The sequence below is a fragment of the Globicephala melas genome, chromosome 9 (genome assembly GCF_963455315.2).
Source record: "Globicephala melas chromosome 9, mGloMel1.2, whole genome shotgun sequence".
Classification (NCBI taxonomy): domain Eukaryota; kingdom Metazoa; phylum Chordata; class Mammalia; order Artiodactyla; family Delphinidae; genus Globicephala; species Globicephala melas.
This window is the reverse complement of record NC_083322.1, coordinates 85,875,211-85,887,577: the sequence shown is the minus strand read 5'-3', so window position 1 is coordinate 85,887,577 and position 12,367 is coordinate 85,875,211. Positions and strand designations below refer to the sequence as shown.

General features: G+C 39.7%; 1 protein-coding gene across 4 annotated transcripts in view; it reads left to right on the top strand.

The window, feature by feature from the left end:
- RELN (reelin) overlaps window positions 1-12,367 on the top strand; it is a 522,413-nt gene that overhangs the window by 390,261 nt on the left and 119,785 nt on the right. For all 4 annotated transcript variants that reach the window (XM_030834331.2, XM_060304789.1, XM_060304788.1 and 1 more), the window contains exons 23-24: window positions 4,991-5,128; window positions 5,994-6,180. In XM_030834331.2, coding sequence (XP_030690191.2) covers window positions 4,991-5,128; window positions 5,994-6,180 — 325 coding nt within the window. The remainder of the gene's footprint in view (window positions 1-4,990; window positions 5,129-5,993; window positions 6,181-12,367) is intronic.

Genomic DNA, 12,367 nt, shown 5'->3' with positions numbered 1-12,367 from the left:
GGAGGGATTGGAGGAGTGGATTTAGGGCAGAGAATTAAGAGGCATAGTGCTTCTTAGGTTTTGTAATGTGAAGTTTGAGATACTTATCTACTCGAGCAGAAGTGTCAAGAAGCCAATTGGACTTATGAATCTGGAGCTCAGAAAAGAGGTTTGGGTTGAAAAGTTAAATAGTATGAGTCCTGTTTAAACCCTGGGATAGGATGAGCTTGCCCAGGAAAGAACCTTTGACTAGAAATTAGAAGGGCTGAGTTCTCAGTAAATCTCTACCAATTGACTACATGCTTTAGCCATTTAACCTCTTCAAACGTGACTCCTTATGTGTATGATGAAGAGGTTGAACTAGACAATCTTAAAAGGTCCCTGGCAGTTCTGGAATTCTAAGATTCTGTGATTTGTGTAGCAGAAAAAGCATAAAAGAGACAAAAATTATATTTTTCTGTGGTATCTGCCTTCCAAGACCCCTTTTGTAAAAAAAATTACTAAATCAACCCTTCTCAGACTATTTTCTGTAAGTTAGGCTGTACAAAAAAACAATTGGTTAGATAACTACCTAGAATTATTATTATACCTCCTTTAGTTGAAGATTGAATTACTACATTATAGAAGAATGTCTCCTTGATTATTTTTAAGGATTCATCATTATGTCGGTTGGAACAAAATGCTTGAAATTTGATTTCCACAGATTTTTTTATATCCAACTGTGAGCCATTTCCTGGATACTCTATTAATGCTTTGTATAACAAGTTGCTACTTTTTCTAACATCCTACTTTTTTATATCTACTGCTGGGAATATAATCAAGATTTTTATTTAATTTCAATGATATTCCAAGCATATCTATCAAGATTATAAAAAGCGACACATCAAACAATTGAAATACTGGTCATACTTGGTGCAAAGCTACTGAGCTTCTTTTATTTAATTTGCCCCCATTATTTTGCCATTAAGTATATTACCCTCATTTATTTAAAAAACACTGATTTTTATTCATTGACATGTGGGGTACAATTTCAAAATTATGATGACAAGATAATACTGATAGTGTATTTTAGAGATGTCCTTTTGTTCCCAGAAAAGTTTTAAATTATAATTCTTAATTAATATAGTTTAGGCAATATCCAAAAAGTATCGTCCTTTATCGAAAAAGCCTTTGCAGGTTATTTTACACTGAGATTGTATGTAGCATTATTATTTTCTTAGCTTAAAAGATAGGGCTTCCCTAGTAGCGCAGTGGTTGAGAGTCTGCCTGCCGATGCGGGGACACGGGTTCGTGCCCTGGTCCTGGAGGATCCCACATGCCGCGGAGCGGCTGGGCCCATGAGCCATGGCCGCTGGGCCTGCGCGTCCGGAGCCTGTGCTCCTCAACGGGAGAGGCCACAGTGGTGAGAGGCCCGCGTACCGCAAAAAAAGAAAAAGAAAAAAAAAAAAAGTACCACTAGGTTGAAAGTTTTAGTATAGTAAGAAAAGGTCTCGTTCTTGTCAATGTTTATTCAGCACTTGAGAGGAAATATATTGATCCTTAAACTCTTTAGTTTTAACACAGAGCCTGTCATGTTGTAGAGGTGCTCATTAAATGTTGGGAAATTAAATAAATTTCAATTCAGTGTGCCTTGATGAACTAAAGAGGTGTTTTATTACAAACCATCTCTTTTTACAAACTGAAAAAAAAATCTACTAGATCATTCCTCTGACAATTTGCCTTTAAGTACATGTAGGTAAATAATTGAATTCTGCTTTTCCAGATTTCCCTCAAAGCCCTGGGTAAAGAAAGTAAAAATATTTCTTAAAAACAAACCACCCAATAGGATATTTATTTTAACATTTCTACTGACTGATACGTAAACTAAACATTATTGCTATAGTATTTCAAAAAAATAGTGTTCAACTGGTTATTATCATTGTTTTCGGATCTGTAATGCTTTAAAGCTCTGCTATAAAGATAAAGTACATTTATTCTCTTTGGCATTCTTGATAACTTTATTATATGCATTTCAAACTTTTGCAGATTGCCTGTTTTTCCCAAGCATTGGGGCAAGGAAGTACAATTTAGTGTGAGGCAATATTCCTTTTGGTGAATCTTTCTTCTGCTGTTTTGATTGTCCAGCATATGCAACTATAAATTGAACGTAGACGAGCAAATTTGGTCTGCACTGTCAAAGATCTGTTAACTTTAGAAGATAATGCTAGATAGGACAACTTAGAGTGGAATACTGAACATGTATACACCTGCTCAGAGAAATTATTTTGTATATGAACTGAACATTTGTTACCCAATGAAAATTAATTTTGTTTTTGTGAGAGACATTTACATAAGAACAGGGCCTAATGAGACCCAAACGGCTGTCAGTTGCTGACTTCATGAACAAATCAACACCTGATGACTGAATGAGTTTCAGGATATTTGGGTAAATGTAATTATAGTCACTCTGAAGGTAGAAAATACAATTTAGCCGGACTTCATTTACCTTGATTCCTCAGTTACCTAACTATCGAGAGATGACTCAATGGTATTTTATTTCAGTCTAGAAGTTGATAAGAGGAAAAAAATCAAATAAAGAAAAGACTGTCAAGTTATGTTGCCTTTGAGAATCCATAGTTTGAATTTTAAATGTAGGTCAACTTCATTTCATGATCCACACAGCAGTAGTGCTATTTCCAGACTCAATCCAAAGTACACAAGATTTTCCTCCTAAGAATACTTAGTTTTGAGAGAGAGGCAGAGGCAGGGAGAAAGAGAAAGGGAGAGAGAGAAAGAGAAAATTGGCAAATTAAATATTTGTATTGAGGGCGATATTTAGCAGTGATGCAGCTGCAAATCAGTGAGATCACACCTTGTGTTCTCACATGTGACCAGCTGGAGATTGCTCACACAACTAATTTTTTTTTCTCACTAAAAACGAAGCCAATATTCAACCTCTTTTGCTTTCTTTTCTGTTAATTAACATCAGTACATGAAACTGTGGATTGTCACTTTAAATGGAATAATTCACTTTTTAAGCTTTTTATCTTAAGGAAATATCTTTTCAAGAGTTCATAGGTACATGTAAGGATTAATTTACTTATAAAAAGAATTTGGAGAGTGTTTACATGTGACTGTTTAGAAGCATAAATTGAGAAATCTAGGTCAGGTTCTGAAACCCTCCAACCCCATTTTAATGTTTGAAACTTCAAAATAATGTATGCCATGGGTTTCATGTAAGCATGTGACTCTAAAGAAAATAAACTATCACCTCGGTCAACAAACCACCAGAGCAATCATTACATTTTTGAGCTGGAAGGGATCTTAGAAATCAGATTGCCCAATCTATTTATTTGAGAGGTGAGGAACTAGAAGCCCCTGAAGTCTTAAATTGTCCAGTAAAGATCACACAGCTGATAAATTACAGAGCCAGGGTCCTGGGGGACCGGTCGCCTGACTCCTAGCACTTTCTTCACACTGTTACCTGCAGAAGTCAGAAACAGGCTGCCCTTTCCTGGCCTTGTCCCTCCACTCATCGGCTCGTTTTTTAGCAGACTGTTTTTGTACACTTACTTTATTCTGTTCCTGTGCAGACTACTGAGACAAAAACATATCCCTGTCCCCAAAGGAGTTCACCGTCTAGATATGTGTGACCCTAGACTTGACTCAGATTGTAATCAATCTTAAAAGAAATATAGTCATCTCTCCTTTAAATGACAGTGGTGCATGCGTCTTAATTTATTTGTTTTCTGTGGGGCTCTAAGATAATGTACTTACTTTTATAGTAGACTTTTCTAAAAAACATTTCTTAATGGGACTGTGAAAATTGTGATGGCTGTTAGATTACAAATATAAACTATTACCATAGAAGAGGTGCATCTGTCTCATTGTATGTACCATGAAGAACACTGATATCCTGCTAACCTGTGTCTAGTGGATGCACCTCAGTGAATCCTGGAATCATCCTACTAGGAATAAAAATGCAACCTATTAGCCACAGATCGTTAGTAAAATAAACAGTAAAGGCTTAGTCTGGATTTTAACAGCCTATTATGTACTTAGGGAGTATTCAATATGTGGGTAATTGATGCAGTAGACTTTAATGGATCATTCAGAGCCATTAAGATCAAGCGTATCTGTAGATAGTGTACTTGGGGAGGGTTTAATTAATGGAACTGAGCATGCGCGTTAATTCTGCAAATTCTTTTTGTTTTCTTTTTTTTTTTTTTTTGCACTTTGACCAGAAAGAACTAATCATGGATCCCTGAAAGTTCCTAGAGGTGAAAAGTATGATGTGATTTTAAAAGAATTTTTTTATGGTAGTCAGTGAATGAAAACCTTCCTGGCATTGCTCTCAAAACATCCTCTTCTTTAGACTTTATATGTAGTTTAGATGAATCAGGGCCCCAAGTGTTTCTCTATGTGTAATGGACTGTTTTAAAGTTTTTATCTCCACTTAACATCAGCTTGTCCGTGAAACCTAAGCAAGTTAATGTTTCAGAAATAAGAAGCAGGATTTAGCACCCAGATGTTCTTACTTGTAAAATAGTACATTGTAGCCCATCCCCTCAACCCCAAAACCATACCTCCAAACAAAACTTTTGTTTTGCATTGAGAGCTAACTGGAAGTCTTCCAATAACTACTGATACGTTTATTTTAAGAAACTGCCTTACTCTAAGTTAAACACTGTGCATTTTCATCTGTGAAAGAGACAGTTTCTTACAAATTTTTATTTTTAAAAGATATCGTTTTACTTCCTTTCTTTTCCGCGCATCAAATCCCTGTGCAACAACAACATAAATCTGATATTGTGTTTTTCTTTAAAATACAAATTTATTAATTAAATGTAGTCTCAAATAAATTAAGATCGAGGTATATACAAAACAGGCTTTCCTTCACGGTGGATGATTAGCAGCTAAATTCAAGTTCCAGAGAGTTCGTTCTCTGAAGGATTTTGAGCTCCACCGTTCCTTGTCTATACGGTCCCATGTCAGTTAAAATACTGTTTTTGTTACTGTGCCTTGTTTCTAGGTCCAGCGCCACCCGCTTCCGCTGGAGTCAGAGCTATTACACTGCCCAAGACGAGTGGGCGTTAGACAGCATTTACATTGGGCAGCAGTGCCCAAACATGTGCAGTGGGCACGGCTCCTGCGACCACGGCGTGTGCAGGTACGTGCGTCAGGAGGCCTGGTTGACTCTGCTTTTCTGGTTGTGTGTTTATAGCCATACCACAGCAGCTGTCATCAGTTATAGGAATCACCTGATAAATAATGAGATCGCCAAAGGAAAACGATCCTCCTTTCTGTCTTTATTCTAGATGTAAAAGATATTGTTGTATTTCAATAAGTATAAAGCCATAGATTGTAAACCTCAAAATGTAACCTCCTGGGTTTAAATTTCAGAGTTTATCCATTAGCCCCAAAGTCCTCTTTGTTAGTTAACAGAGCCTTGCTATTGCTTCCCCCCTCCTTCCCTTGATAGTCTTAAAGCTCTAGTCAAACAGCTGCTACACGCTTTCCTACAGCACTTCACCAGAAGCCTAAGGTTGTGTACGGTGGGAGATGGTGATTATCGCTAATGAGGATGAGATAGGAACACACTTGAATACTTAAAGACTCTAAAAGAGACATAATCTAATCAGAAAGAGGAACTGTAAAACACGGCCACAATTAAATGTTGGGTGAGCAGACAAACATTTATATGTGACCTTTTAAGCCTACGGGAAGATCTCACGATCCTTCCCCTCCCCCCATCACACATGTGCACACACGCCTGTATCCTTCATTACTACTTGATGCCTCATCTCTACTGTTACAGCACTATTTGTTTTAAGAATGGATTCTATCCCTTTTTTCCCCCTTGTGCAAAACTGAAGGTTGCTACCACCATCTTCAAAGATTACACTGTAGAGAAAAGTCTAGTACAGATGCCCATACCCGAACAAAAGTGAGATATAGGAAATGTTGCAGGTCAGATGGCTGTGGCATTCACAGAGGAGTCCATCACTTGTTCACTCGGCCCTCCTCTCTTGTAGGTGTGACCAGGGATACCAAGGCACTGAGTGCCACCCAGAAGCTACCCTTCCTTCCACGATCATGTCGGACTTTGAGAACCCAAATGCTTGGGAGTCTGACTGGCAAGAAGTTATTGGGGGAGAAATTGTAAAACCAGAAGAAGGGTGTGGAGTCATCTCTTCTGGATCATCTCTGTATTTCAGCAAGGTAGGACTAAGAGCCAGGAGTAAGTGATCAGGACAGTGGCTATTTCAATATGTGACTGATGTTGTAGCTGTCTGAACTCAGAAGGTACAAATATGACGCAGTTTTATTTTTCCCTACATTCCCTGCTTTTGACTGAACTTTGTCAAATTTCTATGCCTTAGCTCCATTTGGGAAACTCATAGTTTTATGCTTGTCTTTGCTTACTACAAATCCAGATAGGCCGGTTTAAAATTCCTGCCTTTCTTGGACCTGATTTAAAGCTCATTGCTTTCCTTTCCTCCAGTGCCAGCCAGGCTTGTATCTTGGGGGGCTTTGAGTGGGGCAGGGTCTTGGCCCGTTCTCATACCAGGCTTTGGAGGGTGTGTGAGCACGCGGGCCTGGGGGTGAGGACGTGAGTGGTGGTGGAGGTAGTGGAGCTTAGAAGTTAACAACAGCAACTCTGGAGCCAGACTGCCTGTTTCAGTCTGATTCTGCCACTTCCTAGCTGTGTGACTTGGAACAAATACCTTAACCTCTCTGTGACTTGGCTTCCTCGTTTGTAAAAGAGTATCTACCTCATTAGGGTTATTATGCAGGTTAAATGAGTTAGTACTTGTAAATCATGTAGAACGGTACCTAACATGTAGAAAACATTTCTAGAAATGTTTATTCAATTTGTCAATCCATTAATCCCAAGAATATGATTGGAGGAAGGAGGAATAAAGGTGAAGGTAGGGGTGTGCAAAGCCATTCCTAGGGTACTGGCCAGCTCTACATCAAGAGCAGACATCTCAGGTCCTATTTCAGCTCAGTTTGGTGGCTGCTGGTGGCATCAGCTGATGTGGGACTGTCCTAGTCAACTTGGGCTACTATAACAAAATACCATAGAGTGGGTGGCTTCAACAGCAAACGTTTTTCTCTCACAGTTCTGCAAGCTGGAAAGTCCAAGATCAAGGCACTAGCAGATCCAATGTCTAGTGAGGGCCTGCTTCCACATTTGCAGGACGGCCATCTTTGCATTGTATCCTCACATGGTGGAGAGAGAGAGCAGAGAGGGAGAAAGCAGGCCTTCTCCTGTCTCTTCTTATAAGGGCACTAATCCCATCATGAGGACTCCACCTTCATCATTTAACTACCTGCCAGAGGCCTCACCTCCTAATACGATCCCTATAAGGGTTAACCTTTCAACATATGAATTTGGGGGCACCCCATAACAGGGGCTCTGAGTAGAAGGTTTTCTTGCAGGGTTCAGCTTTCCCAGTGGAAGCAGACAGATCAGTACATACCGACTAGGGATAGAGGTGCCTGATTCTCTTGGAACACTCATAACCCGTGTTGCTTGGTGAGGGATGTGGCTGAGAGAACCACCTTCCTCTCCTCCCTTGCTACAGTCCAGACAGGACATTCTTTTCTTCGTGCCTCCTCCAGTTCATCTCTTCATATAGTTTTCGAAAGGACTGCAGAGGGGAGCAGGTCCAGCTCTCCAACCTGAGCAATGTGTTCAACCCTAATTATTGGCAGCTCTCTTTAGAATGTGGGGTGACCAGCACCACTTCTTTCCAGCAGGGACTATAGCCACCAATTCTAGGACAACTGAAAATGTCCCATTCCACGTCACATAGCAAGTACACAAAGGTGGGTGATATACCATAGGGCTGATGTGTTGCAGAACCTGTTTGGGCAGAAATCCAAAACAAGTTAATGTATGCAAATGCAAAAATAGGTACAGCTTTCGTTTTGAGGCAGGTGCAGAACAAAGAATCAGATAGAAAATGTAAACAAGATAGAAAATGTAAACAAGAAAATGTAAATAACAAAGTAAACAAGCTGGAAAATGACAGAAAATCAGGGACGGATTCCATTTAATGATATTTCTTATCCATTGACATCTAAGATCCCCATGTCATTATTCTTAGAGATAATAGTCAATAAGTGACCAATATTCATTGCATAGATCTGGGTACACTGTATAATCATGCAGAAATGAAAAGATTGTGTCTCCCATAACCATCAATTTTAAAACAAGATTATGAATCCTTAACCAATATTTACCCAAACACCCCAGTAAACATGTGTGCATACACACAGATATTTTAAACATATAAAGGTTACATATCAATATTTCTAACACTTAATTCAAGATTATGTCTGGAGTCAAGCTACCTGGCTATATACCTGGGCTCCAAAACTAATTAATTGGTTCACCTTGCAGAGTTATAACATCTTTCTGTGTCACAGTTTTTTCGACTGTAAAGTAGGATGTTGAGAGTGAGTTAATGCAGGTAAAGAATAAAGGATAGTGTTGGGCATATAGAAATAACCTATAAGTGTTAGCTATCATAATTACATTTTATGAAAATAAATTTCAAACTGGTATCATTGAATATTTCCATATGTACGCCCTGCCACTAACAAAATCAGCATTTCAAAAATAAAATCATTCTCTTCCTCTCCGAAACCAGCTTTCTCCCTAAATTTTTGTCAAAATATCTAAGGATCATATTTTTACTTTTTTCTCTTGTTATCAGTCAGATCTGTTTTGAATTCTAAGTGAGAGAAACTAGCTTAAGCAAAAAAGAAGGAAAATTGGTTCTTCTAATCAAAACAGGGAGGGCTTAGATGAAACTTGACTCAGAGATACATGGAGCTGGAAACACAAATGCCCACAGAACTCTCTCCTTAAGAGGAGACTCTATTTTCAGGTCAGCTGTCGTCGTGAGAGTGAAACCATGGCCACAGAGCTCTATAAGCAACTCCATAGGAAAATGTGGGAAAGCTTTCTGATTGGCCAGTCACGTGTCCGGGGAATGGCGTAATATGATTGGCATGGCCAGAGTTATGTACTCGCTCCTTTGGCAGAGAGGTGGGATACACAATTTGGCACCTACCACCAGCCAGCATAATTGAAGTAAAGAAGGGGTAATAACCCAAAGGAAGTGTTCCTGAGACCTTTGCAAACCACCCTAGATTAATTTCTCTAAAAACATGCTTCTGTCCTGTCACTCTTCCATCACCAGTGTTCAGGATAGTCTCCAATACTGCTGCCCTAACTACAGAACTTATTTTCTTTTTCCAAACATGAGTCCTCTGCTCCAAACAGGAAGCTCTCCTCATCATCCCAGATTTTGCCAATTTCCCTCTTTGCTTAGCCTCCACTGCTTTCCGTTAGGCCTTCCACGGCCTCTCACATCCATATAAACCTTGCAGTGTTTTGCCCAAATCCTGCTGCTTCTGACATCGAAAGCTTGGCCTCTGTATACTGGTGCCAAATCGAATCTCAGAGACAGAATTTTGGGTGAAGTAGAAAAGAATAGCTTTATTGCTTTGCCAGGCAAAGGGGGACACAGTGGGCTCCTGCCCTGAAAAACTGTGTCCCACCCCAGGAGGATTTGGTGAGGAGTTTTATAGCAATAGTTCAAGGGTGGGGTTGCTGATAAGATTAGCGTGTGTGCAGGGCCTGCACTCTTTATTGTTGTTTTTTTTTAGAAGATGTTGGTGGTAGGAGTTTATTAATTAATTTATTTATTTTTGTTGTGTTGGGGCTTTGTTTCTGTGCAAGGGCTTTCTCTAGTTGCGGCGAGCGGGGGCCACTCTTCATCGCGGTGCGCGGGCCTCTCACTATCGCGGCCTCTCTTGTTGCGGAGCACAGGCTCCAGACGCGCAGGCTCAGTAGTTGTGCCTCACAGGCCTAGTTGCTCCACGGCATGTGGGATCCTCCCAGACCAGGGCTCGAACCCGTGTCCCCTGCATTAGCAGGCAGATTCTCAACCACTGCGCCACCAGGGAAGCCCCTTGCACTCTTTTAATCTCATTTCAGGTGATCTCTTGATAGGCTTCTCTGGCTCCTTTAATCTGGCCTCAGGTGGTCTTCTCTGGTATGAAGAATGCTGACATCTGCCACTTGTTGGGTTTTAGTTCTATAAAGAGCTCAAAAGATATTGTTAATGTGTATCCCTTGAGGCAGAACCACAACCCTGCGCCAAGGCTGCATTATTGTTTCTTGGCCGTTCCTCCCTTGTCTCTGCATACCCTCCCTTCCCTGATTGACAACTGTTTGAATCTGTCCTTTGGGACTCAGGGAAGGTCATAGAGGCTGGAGTCTATTCGCTACAAACAAGGAGTGGGGCACACAGAAAGGCTTTTGTGCCCAGAAGCCCCACAGGGTCCTGCTCAGTTTCACTTCCATGGGGCTTTCTGGGACTAGGGCAGAGTACACTGATCTTTCCTTTCTTTGACTACCCCTCTCATTGTGTTCCCTACATGTATAGATCATATTTTTATTTTTATTCTCACAGTACCCAGCAAAATGCACAGTCTTACTGACTGAGCCAAACTTCTAGATAAGATGTTCAACTCAGAAATGCATGCTTTGCGTTAGGCATTTACATATCAATAAATACCCTTGAGACTGAATAGATTGGAGCATTGATCATTAATCATATGACCAAATGGGATTTAACAAGGGATAGAACTTGGTCTGCAGCCCTAAGTTATTACTCTCCCTGCACGTACGTATCTGTGGACTCTCCTTTCAAGTTTGTTTTTATAACACGTGATATTGAGCTTGGTATAACTGGCAACCGGTAATTATTTGCTGAAGAAAGAAATCAATGAATGGATGAAAGAAAATTGGAAAACAACAGAAAGTTATAAAGAAATGGTTATTTTCAAATAAATATAGTAGACTTTTATTCTACTGGCATTTTGATTAAAGAAGATTTTAATGGAAGTCAAAAGGTAAAGTTTTTATAAAGCATTTTAGAGGTTTTGTTATAAAGGCTCTAGACTCTGTAGGCGTTACCTTTAAATTCTGTATTATTTTATCTAAACACTGAAGACATTTTAACCTAGAATGCTGGGGGAAATTGGAGGGTATTTTCCACACTCTAGGAATGAGAAGGTCCTTAATCTATTACTCCAACACATGTATACGCATATTACATGTTTATATATATCTACACATATACATAAATACATTGATCATAGTATAGTAGAAAAACTGCAAACCGTGTGTTAACATCTGATTCTAAATTCTGACAAAATAGTTTGCCCTGAGCCATTTCCTTTTTCTCTCTTTTCCCCCTTTAAAACAATGTTCAGCATTTCAGGTCACCAAACAAAAGAAAATGACTTGTACTACTCTCTAGGAAAAAACATCTTCAGTGCCAAACCAAGCATTTGTATGATATTTTTCATTTTTAAAAAATCCCACAGGGCTTCCCTGGTGGCGCAGTGGTTGAGAGTCCACCTGCCGCTGCAGGGCACGCGGGTTCGTGCCCCGGTCCGGGAAGATCCCACATGCCACGGAGCGGCTAGGCCCGTGAGCCATGGCCGCTGAGCCTGTGCTCCGCAACGGGAGAGGCCACAACAGTGAGAGGCCGGCATACTGCAAAAAAAAAAAAAAAAAAAAAAAAAATCCCACAAAACACTCTCAAAATCTCTATAGAGCAACACCATAATCTTCTGGAAGAACAACACTGTTTTGTGAATTTCACAAGTGACCAATCATTCCAACCATTTAATTGTGATAGTTGGATTTTTATCATTCTCCTCACCTTAGATCTTTATCATTCTGGCTCTTTTCCACATGCCAGGGTTTTCATAGAAGTTTGCTGGGTGGGAATTAACCAGCTAGGTTCTTCTCAAATTCATTCTTCCTGTACTGATCCTGAGGCACGAAAATTCTAGGTCAGATTATAATAATCTCTGGGTTGTTTCCACTTAACACTATTTCAAATTAACAGCAAGAAAAATGAAAAGCACATCTAACACGTTGAAAATGCATATTTTAAGATTTCTTCTAATACATACATAAAATTGAGAGTTCCAAAAAATGAGTTTCTGTCTCAGGATTGACCTCAGTTCTCTTTTTGCTGGCACCCTTGTCTATTTTGGAATCTCTTAATTGGCTTTAGATTTATCAGTAACAGTGTACTCCTGTAATTATCCCCAAGTATTTCCCCTGTGACTTCTAATAACCGAAACCCTTTCTTAATTAACTTAGTGGATTAGAGTAGGGTTTAAATTATAAGTGTGAGGGGTGCTTTTCTCTATACTGTGTATTCTGTCTCAGGTTTTCTTCCCAAATATTAATTGAACTCCTCGGAAACTCTCTAAGACCACTCAGTGCAGTCCATGGATTAGCTTTGGCAGAATCAGTTTGGGTGAAAGAATCTTATCAGCAAACTTTTTTTCAATCCTGTTAGCA